This window comes from Thermobia domestica, chromosome 15 (genome assembly GCF_964235325.1).
Source record: "Thermobia domestica chromosome 15, izTheDome1.hap1.1, whole genome shotgun sequence".
In the NCBI taxonomy this organism is placed as follows: domain Eukaryota; kingdom Metazoa; phylum Arthropoda; class Insecta; order Zygentoma; family Lepismatidae; genus Thermobia; species Thermobia domestica.
The window spans coordinates 87,247,149-87,273,659 of NC_137468.1; the positions used below are offsets into that span (position 1 = coordinate 87,247,149).

General features: G+C 35.3%; 1 protein-coding gene and 1 non-coding gene across 4 annotated transcripts in view; one reads left to right on the forward strand and one right to left on the reverse strand.

Moving 5' to 3' along the window:
- Window positions 1–26,511, reverse strand: part of LOC145671873 (uncharacterized) — a 123,619-nt gene that overhangs the window by 68,486 nt on the left and 28,622 nt on the right. For 2 of the 3 annotated variants that reach the window (XR_014128545.1, XM_081741102.1), the window contains exons 3-6: window positions 19,567–19,698; window positions 16,190–16,243; window positions 8,656–8,760; window positions 2,796–2,852 (exon numbers count right to left, since the gene is read on the reverse strand). Coding sequence is in view for 2 of the 3 variants with exons in the window: in XM_081741102.1 (XP_081597228.1) it covers window positions 2,796–2,852; window positions 8,656–8,760; window positions 16,190–16,243; window positions 19,567–19,698 (348 nt within the window). In the remaining variant the exon portion in view is untranslated. The remainder of the gene's footprint in view (window positions 1–2,795; window positions 2,853–8,655; window positions 8,761–16,189; window positions 16,244–19,566; window positions 19,699–26,511) is intronic. The other variant, XM_081741103.1, reaches the window with a different exon arrangement.
- On the forward strand, window positions 5,327–5,399 carry TRNAK-UUU (transfer RNA lysine (anticodon UUU)). The gene has a single exon. It is a non-coding gene; the product is annotated as a tRNA-Lys (tRNA).

Here is a 26,511-nt window from a genome sequence, read left to right on the forward strand (position 1 = left end):
TTCCTATTCTCTGATGCTCATGTTCAAACTTCTCTGATGCTCATTTTGTGATCAGTTTTCATTTTATCAAACGACGAAAGAGCAAATATGATGGTGTAGTGGCATGCTTCCATTCATATCTCGAGTGGGTGAGACAAACGAAATTGTATTAGTGTTCATTGCGAACGTGAATTCAGTGAAGATAAGTGATGGAACTTGAGGAATGGAGAATACAACCATCGTCCGATCACAGACCAGATGACCACTAGGAAGAAATTCAAGTATTGAGGTTCAATACTTAACCCAGAATTAAATCTCGTGAGGAGGCAGTTGCACAACCATAGAAGACTCGTCTATCTGAGATGCAGCTGTCGGGATACGAACGATAGTCTTCCATAATCCACAGTAGAATGAATTATAACAACGAAAATTATACCTAGTGTAGTATAGTCTTGTGGATTCATGTCAATGAGAAATAAGTGTATGTAACTTGGGTGATCCAAGAATGGAGCGCAACTATATTAAGATACAAGCAGTTTTTAAAATTTATCCCCCCTGTTACAATCCAAAGTCGGAGTATTTTGGCCGATTTCACCGCTTATTTATCAACTATGTTTTTCGTCACATCACAACAACAATCACCGTACTATTTTCTGTTGTTAGATGAAATGAACAGTTTATCTATTTTACTTTAATATATATGATATAGTTGCAAATATACAAAAATGTTTTTTCTAGTATTTTTTCATTATCGTTATAACTTAGAATACAGGGTGGCCCAAAGTAGGTATACACCCCTGTATTGATCAAGTATAACATCCTAGCTTATAGGTTTATTTGCTTCGGCTGTTCCGAGCTTAAGATATAAGTAAAAAAAAATATTAAGAACAAATGATACAGAAACTAAGTCTACCTGATGGATAACAATAAGAAATAATATAAAAAGCTATGAGTTGGTCAATATGAGACTATATACCTACTTTTGGGCCACCCTGTATATTTAGTTTCTTTCATCGTGATTAATGAACACCATATTGTGTGTTTAGAAACCCAATTATATTGTTATTGCGAAGGAGTTAGAAAATAAGAAGGGTCGCACACATCAAATCAGGGGGCCGCGGTGGCTCAGTGGTAGAGCGTTCACCTCTGATGCTAGGGGTCTCGGGTTCACACCCTGCTCCCGCCAAGTGAACTTTGTGGTGGACAAACACCGTGTGCGTGGGTTTTCTCGGGGTTCTCCCGTTTCCTCCCACTTTCTTCATTCCGCCATTTCATTCATTACTCATTATGACCGTCTCCTTTAGCCTAACCGGCATAGTCGTGGGACGTAAAACTCAAAATTTCATTTCATTTTCACATCAAATCAGCTTGACAATACTTTACTGTGGGATAAATTTATCCAGTTGCTTTTTGTACTATTTTTTTTTTTTTAATAATTCAGTCTTGCAAAACATCGAATTTAAATTGTTGGAGGTCAGTTACTTGCCTAAAGAAAAGTTCTCACTCTGCTAGTGTAAATACTGAATTGTAGCATCAAGAGTTCTATTGAGCGTTAGTGTTGCAAATAATATGATCAGTGTTCTAAGAATATAATAAGAAAGGGTATAATTGCCAAGCTATTAAACCTTGGACTTACAGGCGAATAACAGTGGCGTTGAAAGCCCAATAAGTATGATAATGTCACGTTATGTAGACCGAATCTTAAAGCATCAAATTATTAATTACTATCTGCCTGACATTAGACTAGGTTAGATTATGAACCTTGAAAATTCCTCGAGAAAAACTATTTAGAAAACCAAAATTGCGCAGCCTGATTATTATGATTAAGGAACGAATAAAAGTTTTAAAAAATCTAAAATTCAAATGTCGGCATTTCATGGAGTAAATGGCCAAATACTCAATTAGCTTCCCTGATTATTAGCATGAATATATTATGTGTATACGTACATTATTATGTTTAAAATATGTACTATATAGTAATCGTGAATACTATTGAAATTATAGTGTATTTTTGATGTAACTGAAGAATATTTTTAGTGTCGAATAGGTATGAATATATAGTATTTACTCACATAATTACCACATGGACAACTATAGGAATTGTAAAGTTTACAAGTGGACATCTATCCTATCTGCTTTTCTATATTTTGGGTTGTTCTCATTTTGCTAGCAAGTTATGACTTTTAAATCAATTCAAAATTACCTAATCACCTCTTGATAATTTACCCACCTTTTATTTTAGTCACTTTCTTTCCAAGATTCTTCTTCACTGATAACATTTGATCTTGATTAAATACTTTTATGTTTGCTCAAACGATAATTGTTCGGTATTGTGCTGTTTGAAATGAATTCTTGATTTTCTAATTGTAACAGTCCCAGATTGTTAAAATAATGTTTTTGCTCCCCCGGAAATGCTTTGATTATGGAGTAAGTTAATAATAATAATAATAATAATAATAATAATAATAATAATAATAATAATAATAATAATAATAATAATAATAATAATAATAATAATAATAATAATAAACTGGAAGTCTAAATCCTTCAGATTTCCTGAGTAAAATCTAATTTAACATTGAAATCGAACTGAAATTAGTATTGCAGAATGAGGCTACGGAGATAATATTCCTATTGGAAAGATTTTTTATTAAATTCTAAATTTAATTTGTCATTCTTTTTTTTTAAAAAAAAAACAGTTTTAAAATTAAAATATCTGTGTGACCGTTATTTTGTTAAATATTTTACGAATATTTAATTTCTTTTCAAATCCTTGAAAATAAAGTACGTAAAAAATAATTGACACAATTACTCACAGTTTCCCGTAGAACAGAGTATTTGCGGATTAGAAGTTCCTTTAGTTCTTGCTCCTCCTAAAAATAATGATAACAGAAAGAAAACGTGTAACTAATATATTTTGGAACATAATAACAATAGCACAATTTGTAATTTTTGTTTTTTAGATTACGGTATTATGCTTTTTTCCGTCTCATAATGGCACAAATAAAGATCAGTGCACTAGTTTGAATTCAGAGGTACCAATAACTTGCGATAAATTGCATGGGGAGCGGGTCAATAATCAGAACACTAATTCAGAGGGTCGAGATGAATAATTAAGTTCACCTTACATTCTTCACTGTTTGATTTTTGGACATACATGAGATCTAAACAAAAGTTTCAGGTGGATCTAGACTGGGGCCGCGGGTAGCCTATGTCCTCCTCAGCTCCCTAGTTTTTTGAATGACAAAAATAATTTAAGCTATTATTTATATATTTTTGGAAATTTATAGTAAACTCATGAAATACCTATCACAGTCTGGGCTCTGGCTGCCCCCCCCCCAGTTTTTACCTTCTATATCCGCCCCTGTTCAGGAAGTCTGACACTGCCACACAGCAAGGTCATTTCAGATTTTGCTTGGGGAGGGAGCAAAGCAAAATTCTCCACCAAAATAAGATTTTCGTGTCTTTATTAGTACGTTACTACGTGATTGATTAAAAATATATATATTTCTCAAACTCAGGGGAGGGCAAAATAACCCCCCTGCCCCCTTGGCCACCCCTAGCTAAATGGCCGCCACACGTATTTCTCGGTGATAAGTTTTATGCCAAAAATGTAATAATCACATTATTATTAGCCTATAATTATTACGTGTATACATATGACTTACGGGATTTTTCGATAAGTAAAATACTTTGATTTGTTTATTAAACCAAAGAAGTATTTATTTAGAAATATTGTCCGTCGTTAGCTACAATTTTGGCTCATCTTTGAGCTAATTACGGATTCCTCGCCGGAAGAAATCTTCATCTTTTGAGGCAATTGATCCATCAAGTCAATTTTTCATTTCTTCACAAGGATTGAAGTGCTGTTTCAAAAGCCCTTGCTGCACCGAAAGAAGTTACTGGTAGTCAGCAGAGGTTATACCTGGTGAATACGAGGTTTGGGGTAAAATATCCCAATTCAGTGCTTCCAACGTTTCCCGGACATACTTAGCAACACATAGTTGAGCATTATCACAAAGGAACACGACTCTGACAAGTCTATCGGCCCGTTCTGTACGATTTTTCTTGAAAGGTCGGTTTGAATCGAGTGTTTGTTGTCGGTTGTGGTCTGCAGTAATTGTTTGATCAGGTTTCAACAGTTTCTAATCTCACCAGATGTAGAGTAAAGCCTTCTTCCCGTGGATATTGCATTTTGTTTTTGATGTTAATGGCTGGCCTGGATCAATCCAAGATCTTTTGCGTTCTGGATTGTCAAAATAAATCTAATTTTCATCGCCAGTAAGAATTCGACAAGAAAAGATTTTTTATCTTACAATCAAAATTTCGAAAGTTGTTTTTCATCTCATGGCTCCAAGAACGCCGATCCTGGGGGGCCAAGGCCCCCCTTCCAAAGCTCATGTGGGCCCCCTCATCGTATTTGTGAATATACAATATTTGGCATAATTTGAATGCAATTTGTATTAAAATCCTTATATACATGCCGTCTGCATCTGAATGCCCCCCCCCCCCCAAAAAAAAATACAGAGAAATCAGCGCCCTTGCATGGCTCTTTCCGTTAGTTCGTATGGGAAGACAGTGGCCATCTGGAAACAGATGCTTCATTAACTAATAACCTAATGATTTGTAAACTATTTTTTCCATTTGAAATGAATCCTCATTCAACAAAGCTTGCAATTCAACGTCTCCGAATTTCTTGAAAGGTCTTCCATGTTCTTTGTCCTTAACACTGAAGTCGTCAACTTTGAATCGTTTAAAGCATCGTTTACACATGCTGATTGATGGAACATGTTGTAAACTTTCACAATCATACTATGGATTTCCGCAAACTTTTTCTTTTTTTTTTTAAAGTGTAGTAAAATTTTTCGAAAGTGAGGTTTTTCCGAAACAAAAAGGGAGATTTTCACAGCGAAAGGCCAACACGCTTTTGATATCCAGGGGTGTAACCATGGGAGATGGAGTATGGCTCCAAAATTATTTCCTTCCGCCCAAATAGAGTTCGACTGTAAGTAGTTTTTTAAACATGTTTACTACAGCAAATGACGAATAATTGTAAAGTGGCCACTCTTCACATGGGAAGAATAAGAGTTAATAAAAATGAAACCAGAAATTTGAAAATAGTAAAGAAATGTAACATAATTCTTTTATTTATTTATTTTTTTTGTATGACATTGATCTTCGCAGAAATTGTGGTAGATGGCATCCATGTATGTGAACTAACAGCCTCAGGTCTAGAAGGTGCTGCCATCTATAAAACTTTGGCAGGATATGAACTTCACTGGATTGTCAGGAGGCGGGTTATGCGCAAAATAAGTCTATGAAAAATCGCACTTAAAAAAAACCATGAGCCCGGATAGCTCAGTCGGTAGAGCGTTAGGCTTTTAACCTAACGGTCCAGGGTTCGAGTCCCTGTTCGGGCGACATTATTTTTGTATAGTATATCTAAAATAAATGGCTATAGTTCGGTTATCTAACTTAAACTAAATAGCATTCTAATCTTTAGCATGAGTGACCTGATGGGAGCTCGCATAGTTTGGATTTTAAGTTTAGCTTTAAACTCACGCCTCATATGGCCACAATGTTGAAAATGGACATTAAACTTAATGAACAAATGTAATTAATGAAGAAATTTTCTGATCAACCAGAGATGGTGATAGTCTTAATTTTATTCCTCTTCGTCTTCTGGCTACACTCCTAATCCTAACTCTTTTACCGTAGAGAGAGGCGAAGAGAAATTACTTTTCGGACTAACACACAAATCCGCTATAATTTTTGTGTTCAAACTATAAAACGACCATCCGCCACCCAATAAAAGAACATAATATATATCAGTTAAGAACTTCTGTCTATAAAATGTCAGTTTTCTCTTCAGTTACAAAGAACATCTAATTATTCAATGTTGTCTCATGTTTCCATTTTTCTTTTTCTTCGTTATTTCCGTAAATATAAACTACTGATATGTATCAAGTTAATAAATATGAGGAATATTAAAAACAAATAATCGGATATTTGAACATACGAATAACAAAGGAAGCTTATTCGAATAGCGAATACTCGAATAATTTTAACAGCATTAATTCAAGTAACATAAGCTTTTACCAGGAATTCAACCTACGCTTCCCACATGCTAGGTACACTCATGTCGAAAATGATTGTCGTATATCTATAACTGTCTTCTTGTAAGAATATAATTTGATAATGATTTTGCAGGGTACTTTTAATACTGATACTATGTGTATAATCGAGAAATGTATATCTGTGGTAAATTCCATAGGAAAAGAATAATAAATACGAAAATTAGAATTAGTAAAACAAAATGTTGCTAAATGGACAAGAAAGTTTTATTTTCGTTTCATTGCTCTTATTTACTGGTTTTGACATGAAATTTTCCACATACATGTCTTTGCCGATTATACACATACTAACATTATAAGGAATACCGGGCAAATTCGTTATCAAATTGTATTCCTACAACAACATACTTATAGACATGCGACAATAATTTTGGACATGAGTGTAGGCCTACATAGAGCTGAAATACAAATCTCACATACGAAGAGTGATGAAAAATATCTGAAAGGGTTGAAAATGTGATTACAAAAGAAAGGAATAGCTGAATATAGCTTAAAAAAAAAAAAAAAAAAACAAAACAAAACAATGAAGCAGAGATGGGATGCGTCTCGAATAACCCAGAAGACACAGAAGCAGTCAGACTCATGACCCATCAGATCTAGTGATCCGGACAGATCTATGACTTGGAGTGACCTGATCTGACCCGGACAGATCCGAGACGAAACGTCATCATACACATGGGAAGTAGGGGTATATGTGAGTATACCAATGCAATTCTGACAAACACGATTCTTACCTATTTCACTGCCTTTTCACTTTCCATCAAATATAATTTTCTTGTTTGTTGTTTACGTCTTGTGTGTATCAAACTGAAAGATAACTACAAGTTTTTATCGGAGTACACTCGAGCCAGAATCACAGAAAAGATAAACGACATGGTGCTCTTATGAGGGATCATCAACGTTTAATTGACCTGTAAAACGTGTCATTCAGAATATAAAAGATACGGTTGGGCCTATCCAGTGTTATTTTTGTATAGCCTATGTTAAAAAATCTGGTACACAAAAATGAAGAAATATAAAATTATATTTGTGAAAACATGAAATACTCAAAAGACGGTATCTTGATTAAGAAAACATCACATCGAAAATCAAACAAATGAATGTTCAATCTCGAGCACTGAACATCATTAATCATCTATAAAATTCTGCAGTAATGTTGCAGTGATTTTATTTCGGCTGCTTCTGGGTTGTTGGGTTTGTTCGGGACACCGGGTCTGCCTGGGTCTTCGGGTCACCGGCTCTGAGTGGGTTTCAGAATTTGTCTGCAACAGACTGGTTTGAGAAGTGATTCCCCAATGAGCTGGACAAATCCGGAGATCCAGACAGACGCGATGACCAATTCCTTAACTGCAATGAAGCATTAGTAAAAGTTGGGGAAAGAAAAACAATATTAGACATAGCTAGAAACGAGATAATAAATTTTGGGATGTCATTTGAGAAGATGTTGCTTCACGAGTAATGCAGTGAGGCGAGCTGCTCGGGTCACTATCAATTCTAAACCCGGGCAGAGCAGTTTTGAAGATATTTGGCCAGTGTCCTATAATTTTTAAGAATGTTTGGTTCGAAGCCGAATACTCAACCTAGACACTCAACCCAAATTCAGAAACTCTTGAACAATGCCTTGACTCCTAGACTTCACGACTACCGAGATTGACAATCAACTAGATTTTTAGTATTCAAATACAAACCGCCTATCTTTCATGTTTATACACAGTGTCGTTATAACTATTATTATTATTATTATTATTATTATTATTATTATTATTATTATTATTATTATTATTATTATTATTATTATTATTATTATTATTATAGCGGTAGTAGTAGTAGTACGAAAAATTGAAGTAATAAGTTTTTTCACATATTCAAAATTTCGGACCTAAAAGTAACGCGTTAGTAACGCGTTACTTTTGAAGTAAAATAACAGTTACTTTTTTGGGGCAAGTAACGCGTTATTAACGTGGTACATTTTAAGAGAAAATAAAGTAACTTGTAACGCGTTACATTTTTACAAGTAACTTACCCAACACTGATTATTACTAAGTATTCTCCTTTTTGGCAGGCCCTGGGACTAATGAGATTTTTGTTTTCAATTTTAGATTTGGGTCTGGAAGAGGATGCATACGATCTTCCAAATTTCAGGACTGCTGGATCTGTTAAACGATGAATAGAATCTCTTATATGATTTAGCACTGCTGGATCTGTTATAGGATGCATAGAAGCTTCCAAATTTCAGCACTGCTTGTTCTGTTAGAGAATGCATAGAAATTTCTAAATTTCAGAACTGCTGCATCTGTTAGAGGATGCATTATTATTACTAAGTATTCTACTTTTTGGCAGGCCCTGGGACTAATGAGACCTTTTTTTTTTTCAATTTTAGATTTGAGTCTGGAAGAGGATGCATAGGATCTTCCAAATTTCAGGGCTGCTGGATCTGTTTGAGGATGCGTAGAAACTGCTAACTTTCAGCAAGTGACTTGTACTGGGGTAAAATTGAACACAATCTTAGACTAGCATCTAATAATATATTTTGTGAGCTTACCGGAACACCTTCGTTGATGCGGATTGCGCTGGGAGTGATTTTGATATTATTATTGACACTGCTACTGTTGTTGCGTCGCATAATTTTCCTACTCCGTGTGGTATGCTGAAATAAATAATAAATTATTCAAATATTAATTTCTGGCAAGAGTTTATATGCTACTAATATACTGTATATATATATATATATATATATATATATATATATATATATATATATATATATATATATATATATATATATATATATATATACAGGGTGGGCCATTTTAATTAATCCACGGAAATATGTGAAAAATGATAAAACATAGAAGAAATGTTTCAAGTACACGTAATATATTGCTAAGGGGGAAAACCAATTCCGCCAAAAGTACCCCTCCCCGCCCCCCGTAAATGGGGGTAACGGGGGGTAACTTTGAAATGTCAAATGGGAACATGGGTCAAGTAATACCTCGTTTGAAAGGTCTTGGAAAACTAAGTAACGCTGTACCAAAAGATGTTTCATATTGTGCACCAGTTTCAAAATGGCCGCCATGATATGGTTCGGAAACTCCAGTACCCGTAGTATGAAAACCATGGAAGGTAAATGAATGGAATAAAATTGAAATACGTAAATATCATAGGGCATATCGAACAGTGTGGTCCCTGTGATCCCAGTGGCCTCCCTAAAGGGGTCTTGTGGGCTAACTTCAAAATTTCAATGTCCGACCGGACAACGGTTCGGGCGTACGCTTGACCTACCCAATGCTGTTTGGAAGGCAGACTTCATGCATAGAGAATTGGTGCACTAAGTTAACGCGGATGGCCACAGTTACATTTTGATTAACTATTAGCATTCATGTCATATTGTGAGCTTGAGGGACGAAACGGTGTGTACGTATATCCCCGAAATGCTTTCTGAATAATCAGCACGCATTGCATAAAAGTTTCTCTTTTTTTAGTCACTACAGCGTCATCCTTACAAACAAATGTTTTAACCACACCATATCTATTTGTAAGGTTAGCCTTAATTTACGAATTAAAGTAGAGTTCTCGTTTGAACTTTCACTTTACTTTCCACCCCACTCACATACAGAGCGCAGGGAGAGATTATTTTGCAGGACTTGGATTTCTCTCTATACATTATGGCAATTTTGCTCTAATATTTTTATCTCTGTTGTATTATTCTCGAGCCTTGGAACGCCTCCGTGGTTTTCCTATTTAATTTTCGTTATTTTCATTTATGTCTAACCGTATTCATACTATGGGCATTAGACGTTTTCTTAGACACAGTCACCATGTCTTTGCGATCATTTTGAAAACGGTGTCTCATGTCGAAAATTTTCTTACAGAAGCTGTTTGATATTAATTTGTCTATGTAACGTGATGTTACTCGCTTCAAGCTGCTATTTGAAATTTTCAAGTTGGCCCCGGATACCTTTCAGTTGGCCCTTGGAGTCACCCCGACAACACCTCTCGATGTGCCTTACGTCAGTTAGCTACTCCAGTTTTTCTTTTGTTGATTTATCTCCAATCGCTTTCATACTACGGGTACTAAACCTTTTCTCTGACACGGATACTATGTTTCGGCGGCCTTTTGAGAACACTGCCATTTCACATCAATCGTTTTCTCCTGCAATATGTTAGATTTTGCAAGATTTATCGAACGAGGTACCACTCGACTCATGTTACTATTTGAAATTTTGAAGTTAGCCCCCAAGACCCCTTTAGGGAGGCCACTGGGATCACAGGGACCACACCGTTCGATATGCCCTATGATATTTACGTATTTCAATTTTGTTCCATTCATTTACCTTCCATGGTTTTCACACTACGGGTACTGGCGTTTCCGAACCATATTATGGCGGCCATTTTGAAAACGGTGCACAATATGGAACATCTTTTGGTACAGCGTTACTTAGTTTTCCAAGACCTTTCAAACGAGGTATTACTTGACCCATGTTCCCATTTGACATTTCAAAGTTACCCCCGTTACCCCCATTTAAGGGGGGCGGGGAGGGGTACTTTTGGCGGAATTGGTTTTCCCCCTTAGCAATATATTACGTGTACTTGAAACATTTCTTCTATGTTTTATCATTTTTCAGATATTTCCGTGGATTAATTAAAATGGCCCACCCTGTATATATATATATATATATGTATATATATATATATATATATATATATATATATATATATATATATATATATATATATATATATATATATATATATATATATAGATAGATAGATAGATAGATAGATAGATAGATATCATCATAAGTATTCTGCCAGTATTAGCCGGTACGAAAAGAACGACACAAACACACATTCACGCACTCTGTTTCTTACTCTTTCATATCTGTTGATTCCTTGTTGGTTCCTGTTTGCTATTTCCTTTCCTCATGTTGCTTTTTACTCCGTTCGGAAAGATCTGTAGTTATTTTATTTAGCACTTTATAATCTTTTTCATCGGAGATAACAGCTTCCAATCTTCTTGTTCTTATAATATTCCTATCATTCATTCGATCCTCAAGTAGAGGACACCATATTATATAATGTTCCGGAGTGCCAAACTCGCCACAATCACAATTTCCATTTTCTTTCAATTTAAATCTTTGAGGGTATTTTCTATTGGTCATAGGAGCCATGTCCCGTGAGAAAGTGGATAAGGCCAGTAGATGGGTCAAAGTGGTGCCATTTAAGTCTTTCCCTTATGTTTGGGATTAAGTTATATGTTCTTGCCTTTTCTGAATTATTCCAATCTCGTTGCCACTTTTCTAATATTCCTTTCTCTATATTTTGTATGTTATCCACTTCTCTGCTAATTAGGTCCTTTACTCTATTTTTGTCCTCTTTTCTGAGCCAATATGTTGCCGCCCGTTGGATTACTAATAAATGCATCGGTTTAACTCCATCAGTACAGCTAGTGCATTGTGCGGAGTAGTACCAAATTCTCCGCTTAATCTGATCATTATATTTCTTTGAGTTCTTTCTACTTTATGTTTTAATGTGTTGTTTTCTAACTATCTGTGGGTCAAAACACTAGCAGTATAGTTCATAGTTGCCCCTAGGATTGATTCATGATATATTTTTATTAATTTTCGTGGAAGCTTGTATTTGTTACTTACTATATTTATAAGTTTTTTAGTAACCTTATTACCTTTATCAATAATATAATTTATGTTTTGTCCAAAAATTTAGTTTATCATCAATTTGAGTGCCAAGGTATTTGAATTCATTAACTATTTCTATTTTTTTCTTCTCCAATTTTGATAATTGGATCCCTTGCCAATTTTGTTCCGAACATCATAAATTTGGTTTTCTTTTTCTTTGATAATTTTAGTTTACTCTGTGAATTCCAATCTTGCAGAATCCTTATTATTTCTTTCGAGTTCTCTTCTATTTCTCTTCTTGAGTTTGCTGAGGTTATTGCTGCAAGATCATCTGCGAAGGCTATTACCCTATCTATGCATTTATTTTCATTTAATGCTACCAAACATGGTTGAAATTTAATATCCCACATTAATGGGCCTAAAATAGATCCCTGTGGGCATTCTTTTTGCGTATGAATGATTATATTACATTTTTGCGTATTAATGATTAATAATTGTAGTCTCCTTCGCCCACTCCCTTTCTTTCCTGCCACCGTACCCTCTAGCACGTCTCTCATGATACGGTTCCTTCTTAGCCAATGTCAAAACTAGTTTCTCCTCTTAATCATGTTTAAAATTGTTTTCCTCCCTCACCATTTCTAAGAGTCTTTCATTCGTTTTCCTCTAAACCCAGCTAATTCTCTCAATTCTTCTCCACACCCACAATTCGAAAGTTTCCCGTCTTTTTTCATAATTTTTGCGTAATGCCCATGTTTCTGACCCATATATAATCTTAAACCAAATAATGTTAAGCTTAAGGTGGGTAATAATGCAAAACATTCTATTGAAATATCGAACAGCGGGACACGTTTGCAGAGGTTGGTCGGGACCAAAATGTAATTTCCGACGGTGTGGTTTCTCATTTGTTATTGTACGAAGGTCACAAAAAAGGAACTTTTGGTGTGAAACTAGAATGACACGTTGTGTACAGAAGATATATGAGACAGAAACTACATTTATACTAAAATACATTTTCTCAGCATTTGTATTTCAGTGTAAGTTATTGGATATAGCAAAGCTAGTATGAATCAGATAGAAACTACACATCTTTCTTTAATTTTCAACACATTTATCATACCACTCGAACACTAATATCACATTCACACGTGATACCAGTTTTTTTTTATATATACCGGCTAATGTAGAAAATCATATATTACTGTGTCTTGAAGTTCATCAGCAGTGGGACGGTGCTCCCAGAAAGACAGAACATTCAACTGTAGCATGTTTCATATTCCACTTACGACTCCTTAGTTTGACCCAAGCAAGGACTCTGTACAAATACTTTCTGGTCGTGAGCCTTAAAATTGTGCGACAAAATTTGGAATCCTAATAATCTAAGGTGCGGAGTCTGATAGGGTCCTTGAGATTTCCATTTGTTTCGGAAGTTGGACAGCTGTCCACCTAGTGAACTCCTAGATTCCTAAATATAGATACATTTTAGGAGGGGTTAACCGCACTGTGGGTACAAGTACACTGCGCGGATATATTCCATAAAAATGACAATGCATAAAACACTAACTAATATGCGTTAGGTGGTCACTAAAAGCAAGAATTGTATTTAATCCAGATAAGAGCAGAGCGAAGCTAGTGGGCTCAAGCCGGAGCATGGAGAGTGTATCCGTAGAGAACATAGGCATCTGCGAAGGTTGGTACACACTATTCCTAAACAAGGATAGTGGAAGTACAGAGTTCCTAATGTTATTAGATGCTTTGCTTGTTGGATAGCTTTGTCGGTACGGATCATGATTAAATATTCTGTATTTATATTGGAATTCAGATCATCGTGGCTTCCTAATAGACTATTTATTTACGAACACAATTCCAGATACAGCTTAACGCCAGTTTACACTAGAATATCTAACAAATCTAAGAGATGATAATTTAATAATAATAATAATAATAATAATAATAATAATAATAATAATAATAATAATGATATAGTAATAATAGGAAAAACAACAAAATAACAATATGTAATTGATAACAGGGAGGTTGACAATAGCTGACTAAAGTTTATCCACCAAAATGACGTCGTAGTGCAGAGTTATATGCAGCTTCAGAATTTAAAAAAATGAAATGAAAGTTTTACGTCCCACGATTATGCTGGTTAGGCTAAAAGAGGCAGTGATGCTTAGAGATGAATGGAATTGTGGAATGAAGAAAGAAACGAGAAAACCCCGAGAAAACCCACGAGCAGGGTGTTTGTCCACCACAAGGTTCACACGGTGCGAGCTGGGTTCGAACCATGGATCCCAAACCCCGGAGGTGTACGCTCTACCACTGAGCCACCGCGCCTCCCGCTTGAGAATTAAATAAATCTATGGATGTATATGATATTTCGTTGTATAGTTTAGGAAGTCTGTAGAACACAGAACGTTGAACTGTTGAAAGTCTAGGTCGTACTGTATAAAAAAGATAAGTGTTGTGTGTTTGTCTGAAGGGAAGTCGGAAATACAATTCTGAGAATAGCGTTTCGTACCTGAGTTGACCATGTGTGAGTTTATACAGATATTTGAGGTTACTGATTTTATGATGAGTGTCAGGTAGTTGAATATTTAGTGTTTGTAACAGCTCATATTTTGTCATCACACGTGTGTGAGGTACTCTAAGGCATACTATTGCAAGGAAGAAGTTTAGAACTGAGTTCAGCCGGTATAGGTTTGTAGGAGCTGCCATTGTCTTGTAGAAAGTTGTTAAGGAAGGGATGTTCCATATTTATGTTAATCTGTACAGAAGTCCTAGAAGACACATCGAGTGCTTAGTGATAGTGTTTATATGATCTGTGAAAATTAGTTTTGTGTCAAAAGTAACACCGAGATCCTTATGACTATTTACTCTCGTAATGGGCAAATCATTTATGTTGCATGAAGTGTGTACAATATTTTGTTTAGGGGGATTGTTATGAATTTACTCTTATCGGGATTAACTTTTAGGAGCCATGTGTTACACCAGGAGGAAAGATTATCTACGTTGTTTTGAAGTAGTTCAGAGTCTTCTATACTGTTCACTTCTCTGAAGATTTTGCAGTCATCTGCAAATAATATGATTCTGCTGGAATTTGAGTTGAAGCAATTAGTCAGGTCATCCATGTACAATATGAATAGGAGTGGTCCAAGTATACTTCCCTATGCTACTCCGGAAGTTACAGGCAGAGGGCTAGAAATCGATCCCGCCAAGACAACTCTCTGAGTGCGATCTTGTAAGTAGCTATTCAACAAAGATAAGAGTGGCCCATGAACACCGAATCTATTGGAGATTTTGTAAATTAGATAAGAATGGTTAATGAAATCGAAGGCATTCAGTTTGGATCACGATTTTTAATATTATTATTGATGTGACAGGTAAAATCCTCATATATTTTGCAAACTTATACATTCATCTTTTGAAATCACATTAAATATTTCTTCTGTAAATTTTACAAATTTAGAGTCCCATAAACTGGATCATCACCAAAATCTATTTATTTACCGTTTTAGTGGGAAATTTGACTTTTCATGTTCTGAATCAGTCTAAATAAATTTTACACTGCGCGATCGAGAGTTGGGAAAATTTTCAAGTCAGTTTAAGAAATTAAGTAAGAAATACATTTCCAATGACGAGTCAGGCAGGCTAGATGAAAGAATTTTGTGGATCGTGGCTGGTCCGGACATCGGTTGTTGCGCATGGTTGATTTATACCACAAAAACTACCAACGTGCAAAGTTTAGTTGTTCTACTTCAAATAGTGTTTCATAAATTCGGTTAATTTTTGGAGCTTTGAGGTCACAATTCTTCAAGTACGCCAACTATCTCAATTCAAAACCTTCTACTCTACTAGAGTACGTTTGTTTTATCTTGGTACGCTTATCGCCTAAAGGATGGATCTGTATGCAAGTATTATTGCCATGCCACGGTTAAGTTGACAATACGCTACTTGTTAACAATAAGTTTGCAGTTACAATACGCTAGGAAATCATTGTAACACACTTGTTCGCGTATGGCAATTAAGCACTTCAACTACCCCCCAAACAGCAATGATCTCATTTGATAGGTTGGCTGACAACTAACGTCACCTACACGACAAAACCAGTAAGATGTCTATTGGATTAAAACGTTCACGTGATTGCTAGCAGAAAGTAATTTGAAAGCCAACCAAGTGCACTGGTGGGAAGCGTGCCAAGATAGAACAAACATACTCTATCAACGTACAAAGGACGGTCAATGTAACTCAAATAGTCCTGCAGAAATTAACAGTGACGCATGGAAATCTCATATACTTGTATTCTTGCTCAACGACTGCCATTAAAATCATATAGACTCTACTGTATATGTCTTAGGAAAATACATACATAGATTTCAACTTGGTCAATTAATAATAACAATTTATGTATAGCACCAATTGATCATCAAGAGTACTTACAAGTGTCACTTGACTTCTCCTGCTTCTACTAACTTGCTTACGTTGTGAGTAATGCTGAAATGAATAAAGTTTATTTTAGAATAATAAGGTATTCCTATTTTACCTATTTATATAATCTTTACTCTTACATAAAATGTTGTTTCCAGAAATTCACCCGAAAACGATTCAGATAAATAAAGTTGAATGAGTCTTCAGAATAACTCATATTGTCATTAAATTAGAAGCAAGAGTTGGAGAATTCGAGTGCTTTGAATGTTGTTATGAAAATGAATTTCGAGTTATTTAATTTAAAGTATTATTAATTATTAAGTAGTCCGAAGTACCGATGATTTCAGAAGATTTTCTCCGGGAGTCTCCAACATACAAGGGATAAAAGTAGTACTGCAAAAATACTAGTATTGTATGTTGAGCAAAATCGGTGATATGCCCCGGGGGAATTTTTCTCGGGCCATCCCTTGAAATCATTACTAGTCCCAAGTACGATGTTTGTACTTTACCTATATATATACTGATCCTAATTGATCTTATACTATTAGTTTATATTATTATAAAATCAATTTTATTCAAATAAATAGTCACACAGCTGAACACAATAACAGTCCTGATAAAATTTCCTCCAGAAATAAAGCAGTAAGATTAGTGTAACATCTACGAAAGAATCTATAAGATCAACATGACTTAGTTCTTCCTATGAGACAACAGATAACTAGTTCTCACACTGGTAGAAATACTACAGTTCAAGAAAAAAAGACAGAAGGAAAACAGAAAACGTTATCCACTAAGACCAAGAACGTATGACTATTAACATTTTTCCGTTTGTTTCTGTTACTATTCTGTTCATGGTGTATTGTACTTTACACAGGATTTAAGCTCTATCATATAGTACACCAGTTTTAACCTTATATATATATTGCCATACGTCATATTTTCTTCCATGCCACCTGAATATTTACTTGAAGGCAGTGTCCAGATAGTCTATTACTAAAATAGAATGAAGGGAAAATAAATTTTCCTTGTAAGGAGATCCGAGGGACATAAGGATCTAGGTTCAACTTTTTGGACTTAGTCTCTGGAAGGCGTCGCACTTTTTGTGACCAGAAGTGTACCAAATGTCATACCTCTAACTTGGGCACATACATTGGACATTTTTTAAAAATAAAAAAATCGGAAACTTTAATATTATAATATTATGACTATATAATAGTTATATTATTTCCAACAGTGACACATGTACTCCTAACAATGGCCCACATACTTCTAACAGTGGCACATACTTCTAACAGTAACACACATACTTCCAACAGTGGCACACGTATTCCTAACAGAGGCACACCTACTCCTAACAGTGGTACATGTACTCCTAACAGGGGCACATATACTCCTAACAGGGACACACACTTCTAATGGTGATAAATATATGGGCGACTACGGCAAGAGTTAACACTTTTTGTAAATCAAAGAATTGCGGTGTAATGGTGACAGCGAAAGACAAAATATCTCTTTGATGTGAAAGCCTGTTACTTCTAATAACATATACAGTCCAATTGCGACAAAGCAAGCAGAGGATACAGAGGAATAACATAGTTTTGGCGAAGGAAAAATTTTCTACTCTTGCCTCATGTGGTGGGGTAAGAGTAAACAACGGTTGGAGCAACACTGTACAGTCGAATGGAAACATAGAAGCGTAGGCATAAACGCCAAGAAACATATTGAATCATAGATGTGTATGTATTAGTTACATGGAACTACAGGAAGTTATTACCAAACACATTAGTGTCAAATGGAACTGCCAATAAAAGTTACAGTAATATATCATACATGTTATAATGACAAAATGTGAAAATCGGAGGAATCAGTTCAACATCCGTCACAAAAATGTTACGTGCGCTGCTACATACGTACACAATGGTCACACACGTACACAGACTTCCTTTGTTTAAAATTGGAATATTGTTCGTGATATCACTCACTGCATATGATACAGGAAATCTACATTTCAACGTTTGGGGTATCTGAAGAATAGTCACTCACAGAATTGACAAGGCATATCCATGTCGTCCGGTACAGGTATATTTGACTGATGAATGATGCTTTATGGTTGGTTAGATTACTTTGATGAGAATTACTTGTTTGCTGTTCCTAGCTTCTTTTGTGTTCCCGCGCAACATTGCCTGTCGACATTCCCACGCGGTATGGCATGTGCTCAGGCTGTGAAATTCTAAACGATAATGCAAACGTTTTGTTGTAGTCTATGGCCGCCAATTTCTCTTACCTCTGCAAATGTCTTTTACTCAATGTTACATGTTGGCTCCTATATTTTCTTTACCCAACTATACCACAAAGGGCAAGAGTGAACGTTCATGCTTGCCCCGCCTTAGGCATCTTCCAATCATTGCCCGCCATCCCCCGTCTAAGCACTTTTTCCTCTTGCGTACTACTGATAAGAAATACAAACCGATACAGCTTTTCCGTGAATTATTTCCAGTCCTGTACCTTCAACTAAAACTACATTACATACTGTGACACGACCTACGAATCTTTTACTGCTTTCCTTTTGAAACAAACTTTCCACTTTGCTGCTCTTCACACTGCACGCACACGGCTTCTTTCCTTTTCCGTTCTGACATGTGCCATGCCGAACTAGTTTTCAACATTTTCTTATTTACCGACGTTGTCATTTCTCCGTAAATAGTGTTTTCACTCTTGCCCTGGTCACCCATACTCTTAATAGTGGCACACATACTTCTAACAGTGACACACATACTTCTAGCAATGGCACACATACTTCTAACAGTGGCACATACTCCTAACAGGGGCACACACTTCTAACAGTGATACATATACTCCTAATAGTGGTATACATACTTTTAACAGTGACACACATACTTCCAACAGTAACACACATACTTCTAACAGTAGCACACATATTCCTAACAGGTGCTCACGTACTCCTAACAGTGGCACACATAATTCTAACAGTGGCACATAGTCCTAATAGTGGCACACATACTTCTAACAGTGGCACATATACTTCCAACAGTAACACACATACTTCTGACAGTGGCGCACATACTTCTAACAGTGACACACATACTCCTAACAATGGCACACATATTCCTATCAATAACATATAGTGCCAATAGTGACGCACATACTACTAACAGAAACATACAAAATCCTAGTAGTGACACACAGGCTAATGTTTGTAATTTTGTATTCTGATAAACGTACGTTGGTATAAATAAATTGTAAGACTATTGATCGAATAATTATTTTGTTAGAATAATTTTTATTCTTCTAATATTTAAAATTAAAATTATACTACGAGTAAATTTTAACAGCAATAATACAATAGCGTAATATTTAATGATTCTTACCTCCCAAGTTTTTATCAATAAGCAAATGCTAAACCATATAATAAGTTTGATAAGAATCGTTTGTAACGCCTGATTGATATAAAAATAAAGCAGATCCTTGAGAGTCCCAACTTTATGGAAGAACAAATCTACCTGTTTTGAAAGAAAGAAAATAGATGAAAATCATATCAAGAATGTAAAGTAAGAGCAACATTTTAATTATAAGAACTAAAATTTGGTTGGTTTTAAAGCAGAATACTTGTTTCCTATCTACTACTATTATGAGATCACTCTATTTCAATGGTTTTCAACTGTAGTGTGCGTGAATTATGAGCATACAGGAGGTTGTTTCAGCTTTATGGTAACGAATTTTGGATTCTTATCCATTGCCAAGGATTCTTATTCACAGTTCCATTGCCAAGGGCCTCAGAAGGTAGATGTTGACCAAGAGGAAGTACTTGTCAAGCCCTATTTAGAGGTACTGTTATTTTGGTCCTAAAGCCTCAGGAAGTTAGTCATACAGGGCAGCAAAAGTGATTTAGAGAAACTGCGAGGTTTTAGGAATGAAATCAATATAGGAATAAGATCAGTATGCGACCACATTTATAATATGTGAGCAGCATCCATAGGAGCATATTTTTGTACATCATAATGACGTCATTTGTAACTGGCAGTAGTTTTCACACTGTGAAGAATGATCTCTCACTAGTTTCACTCTGTTCCTTAAGTTTCCTTGAAATAAATTGCACGTTATGTGCAAGCTCGTGAAAGGTTCTCTATAGATTTTCTTTCGTCTACCTTTGTTTTCTTTCAAGATATCTAGTTTTGAAAAACAAATCTGCGACCCATCACCTATGTCAATATCTCAACTTAAGGGTCTTCACTATAACGAAATTTAACTACCGCTAATTTTAGAGTTTTTCTGTAATATCTTCAAAAGAAATAAAAATATTCGAAAAGCAGAAACGTAGTGAACTAGACAATACGATTTTGCATGTGATACCTTTACCACAATTCACTTATCTGCTTTTGGTATGCCACTATTTACAGAACCCTCAAAAAATACTAAATCTATCTACAGTTACAAATCGAAAGCAGATAGATGAGTTGTGATAACGGTATCACATGCACAATCATATTGCCTAGTTCACTACGTTTCTGTTTTTCGAATATTTTTATTTGTTTTGAAGATATTACAGAAAAACTCTAAAATTAACGGTAGTTAAATTTCGCTGTAGTGAAGACCCTTAACGCTATCCAGTATGGATGCTTCTCACATATGCTAAATGTAGTTGCATACTGATCTTATTTTTATATTGATTTCATTCCTAAAAACCTCTGTTTCTCTAAATTACCAATTATCCACTTACCTTCGCTGCCCTTTTTAACCAACTTACTGAGGCTTTAGGGCAAAAATAACAGTACCGTAAAACGGGGTTATTTTGCACAAGATTTAAGCCATTTTAAAGAAAATCGCATGTAACTTATAAACGTAACGATTTAGAACACTGTATTTTAAACATATAATAGCTAGATATATAAGGAAAACAATAGTGCAAGTTCATTAGTAAACATTCAGTATAACCATAGTTATTGAAATATAAACTTTGGTGCAAAGTAACCCCATACCTGGGGTTACTTTGCACAACATACAAAGAAGTATGTTCAACATACGAACATACGTTTCTGTGCAATGTCTTCCCTTCAGTATTTATATATTTTACTTTCTATACTAAACTGCATGCAGTCTACAAATATTGATATTAGAATGATGGTACCGCTACTTACGAGGAAACCGATTCAAGTGTGACACGAAATTGTGGACGACTTTATGTGCAAACGAAATGTTTTTGTGTACAATTAAACCCATTAGACGGAAAAAAACCCTCGATCTAAACCGTTCCGGAAATATAGAGGAATAAGGGGAAGGTTGGTGCTCCAATATGTTGCGAATTTTCGGCTATGTTGCGAGTGAATATGTTTGAAAATTACATTGAAACGTTAAGAAAGATGCACCAGGGTGGAATAAAAGTGGTGTTGAATGTTGAGGTGAGTGGTGTAGCTTTCACCCGGGGCCAGAAAAAGAAGGAGCTTAAGGAATAACAAACGCCATTGAAACGAAGAACAAAATTGTATGATATTACATGCTAATATATCATGTCGTAAGTTCGTAGAAAATGAGAAAAGGTCATATAAAAATGTATTAATTACATTGCCAAAGGAACAGAGACGTTATTGTGTGAACAAAAACACAGTGTTATATTCTGTGCAAAAAGGCTATAGAAAACAAATTAAATAGTATGAATCATAAACATGTATTGTTGCAAACGTAAGTACGACAGTGTGTAGTTGTGTAACATATATTAAAACGCAATGTATGGAACAATAAGCAAAAATATCCTCAACTTAAAAAACGAAAACCGGTACGCCTTATATACTGTATATCACACAGTTCCCATCGGTTAACAATTGTAGAAATTATAAATGTTTGGAAAGTTCGGACGGCCACCATTGTTTTACATTTGTCATCCTATTTGGCTGGTGATACTTGCGATTCAGCATACCAAGAAACCTGAACTTAGATACCTGACACGCCTACTTCAGGCAACAACGGAACTCCGGTGTTTTCGCCTTCCCATTCCAAAACATTCTTCCCCTAGAATTTTTTATGGACTCTTCGGATTTGTAAGCCTCATGTCTAAAGCGACGTATTACTGCAGTTTCCACGATGAAGGAATTAAAGACTCTTTTACTTGTACTAACGCTACATATTCAAAAATTCGCAAAATATGGGAGCACCAGCCTTCCCCGTATTCCTCTATATCTCCGAAACGGTTGAGATCGAGGGTTTTTCCTCTAATGAGGTTAATTGTACACAAAAACACTTCGTTTGCGCATGAACTCGTCCACAATTTTGTGTCACACTTGAATCGGTTTACTCGTTAGTTTGAATTATCAATATTTGTAAACAAAATTATGTATTTTCTGATACCGGCACAGGAACCGCATTCTAATAGTTTAGCATATGTCCCACAAAAATACCAACTCAGGAACAGAAGAAAAAAAAATCCCCTTGAACTAATTTGCCTTGGTTATTCCTTATATCCAAGAATATCATCCCAACTGTAATTAGTGGAAGATTTACGGGATTTGGAACTTTCAAGCTAAAACCCACCCAAATTGCATTATTTCTTTTTTTTAATCTAATGTTAGTCATTCCTATGCGTATAAGCTGCAAACCCCTCTTAAAAGTCTAGTAATCTATCTATCTATCTATCTATCTATCTATCTATCTATCTATATATATATATATATATATATATATATATATATATATATATCTATATATATATATATATATATATATATATATATATATATATATATATATATATATACAACAAAGTCTTTATGAGTAAAGCCTCTCTCAAATTACTTTTGTGAATCCGCCATTGTTCATAATCTATTTTCCAACAAGAAATTAATTCCGATATCCCCCTAAATAGGAAATTTACCTAAACGTAGAATGCAGGAGATTCCAGTAGTAATGATTTTCTATCTAAGCGATGTTTTGGACCTGTGCAAATTAACCCCGAGTAGTGGCTGAAACCGCTTTCTCCCAGTTTTACTTTTTTTATAACTTTAAAACGTTTCACATTTCAATTTCAACTATTGCATCAAAGTCCCATTATACCGGTGCACAGTAGTTTTCTACGAAACTGACTTAACTTTGACGGAAAATCTTGTAGGTACGTGATATCTTTCAAATTTTGTCGGTCTTTACAGTGACTGCTTTCCATATCTCTACAACAATGAACCCTCCGGGTAATTAGAACTGATGTTAACCGCCAACATGATAGCCAAAATACAGTTAGATGTTCTATCTTACGGTGCTAGTTGAAACTCTCTCTTTTCTGTTCATGGTTTTGCCGACAGAGGACTGTGAAACTCTTTTCATATTTTGTGCAAAGTAACCCCTGATGTGCTAAGTATCTCTATTACACCTATTGGTCAACGTCTACTTTCTGGGGCCCTTGGCAATGGAACTGTGAATAAGAATCCTTGGCAATGGACAAGAATCCAAAATTCGTTACCATAAAGCTGAAACGACCTTCTGTATACTTTTAGTTCAAGCACACTACTGTTGGAAACCACTGAAATACAGTGATCTCATAGTAGTAGTAGTAGATTATGCAAGTTATTGAAAGGTTCTATATTTGACATAGTTTTTTCTTTCGTCTAACTTTTTCTTTCGAGATATCTTGTTTTGAAAAACAAATCTGCGACCAATCATCTATGTCAATATCTCAACTTAGCGCTATCCTGCACGGACGCTTCTCACATATGCTAAATGTGTTTGCATACTGATCTTATTCCTACATTGATTTCATTCCTAAAACCTCTCAGTTTCTCTAAATCACCAATGACCTCCTTACATTTGCTGTCCTTTTTTACCAACTTTCTGAGGGTTTAGGGCCAAAATAACAATACTTCTGGATAGGGCTTGACGATTACTTCTTATTACACCTATTGGTCAACGTCTACCTTCTGGAGCTCTTGGTAATGGAAATATGAACAAACCCCTTTTTGATATGTTGAGTTCTAATTTTCAAATTAAGAAATTTTAGGTCTCAAGAAGTAGTCATCTTTTTCTTAGAGAATTCTAAAACGTTAGGAAGGCTTGAAATGTACGACTAAACTATTAAGGTGTTAAATAGAATCATACATATGAATTTAAAGCTCAATAACAAAGATACTCATTATACATAATTCAAAATTCACTTTTAATCAACATGCATGGCAGTAAATGGCAGCCAAGTTTAGGCGAAGAAAATTCGTCAGAAATGAAAACTGGCCTGCACTACCGTAAGCACGTTATACAGGAACAAAAGAGATTTGGGTAAAAATCACCGACTTTGAGGCTCTGTAAAAACGATTCTATTAAGGATAGAAATATAAGGTTTAAAATTTAAGGAGATATTTAAGAGATGTGCTCGTATACCAAATCACACATTCCGAGCTTCAACCATATTTGAGTACTGGACCCCTAAAATATGTAGTTTCCAGGCTCACTGATTTCACTCATCATATTGATTAGGTACTACCTTATGAAATAGAAACGTAAAACTCTGCATAAAGGAACCTTATAATGACTTGAGTATTGAAAAAGTCCAAAATTTAAGGGATGTGCTATGGTATTTTTTATGGGAGAAAAACTGTCGTTAGCCAAGCAGAAATCGGTTCATTCACCCACTCATTTATTATTTACTTCCCAATGAGATAGATACGTGAAACTCTCCATAAAGGTACCTTGTAATGACTTGACTATGGAAAAAGCCCGAAATGTGAGGAATGTGCTATGGGAAATTCTTTATGGGTGAAATACTGCCCTGTAGCATTCCAGCTACATGGAAATAGAGATTTGTATTGACTGAATTTTTTTAAAAAAATGTAAACCTTGATTGAATGCAAAATTTGTATTAATAATATCTAGTCAAATATTATTGATATTTAAGATAATTATATCTAATTATGATGTATTTGCATTATATGTGGGTCTACAGTAACGTCTATTTAACGTTTATGTGGTATCAGACGTTTTGAAAGAAAATGTTTCTTTTTTTAAAAAAAAATGAGAGAGAAAAAAATGTAACGAGCGATAATAACGTGAGAGAGAATTTCCTATCCTGTATGGCGAGTCTTGCTTTCGAAGCAGCTGCCTCCTGAGGCTGATTTGCTGTTTTTACCTCCGCTGGTGGAGTTGGGCTCGCGTATGCTTGTTCACCGTGTGTTGTTTCATAGCTTGCATGGCGCGTGTTGTAGTTGAATGCAGAGTTAAAAGTGAAAAGAATAAAAGTGGCCAAAGGTGAAGTGAGTGTATTGAAATGCTTTCAGTGAACACAGCTGAGTGTTTTGTTAGTAATTGTGATCTCGGAGAATTTTGTTCCCTTGTGGAAAGTATTTTTCTTGAAATTTAATGGAGTTAAACCGGCATCGAGGAGACGGTGCTTGAGTGAGCCTTGGTGGTCAGACAAAAGTGCCCATTAAAGTAACTCCATTCTGCTCCAATTTGTGATTATATTGTTTGGATTTCAATGTGTTGTAATTTCTTAAAGCTATTTTTCGGCCTTTTTCTCAAAAAGAAAAAATCAATTATACTCACTTCGTCTCGGGCCCAAGTTAACAGAAAGTCAGTACTAGACCATAGGACATAAGCTGTTCCAACCAGAGGGAAGTAAAATTATCTACAAAGGTAAAATATTGCTGGAGCTAAATTGCGTTTCGTTTAATCCTGGTAAGTTCGCAGTTAACTAGTAGTTTACATATGGGTTTAGTTGGTTACGTAGTATCATTAATGAGCTGGAAATGGGTTAATATAACTTGCATTCAATCGCTGACATGTATTCGGGTATTTTCCAGAGAATAAGAGTGATATTTTCAGATTTTTTGCGAAAAATTGAAAATCCCCCCCCCAAATTTTTAGACTCACCTCACTAGTAATGCTTAAATGCTGTTTTGGGTGGAAATTCTTGGTATGATTGTCCAGTATTCATTGAATTACCTTTTCTAATGTTAATTTGTTTGATCAGAGCTTAGCGTTTAATGCAAACTCTCTCTCACGTCATTATTCTCACGTCATTATTAGACTCGGAGTCACAGTTGTTTTGGGTATAATGAAACTGGTTTTCAGAAATGCTGTTTGCAAAGTTTGAATAGACAGAATTGAAGAGGCTATTAAGAGGGTTGAAATTGTAAATTCGTATATTTGAATTCAAGAAATTGAATGGGACAGATTGATTGAATTGGATTGAAATTTTGGGTCCTAAATCGTACTAAGCTGGAATTGATTTCTTTAATTTGTGGTTATATTAGTATAATCTGTGATAAGGACATCGTTTTGCACAATAAGAAATTGTATAAAAAAAAATTGCCTCGCGGAAAAAATTAAGAGGTAGAGTTCTGAAT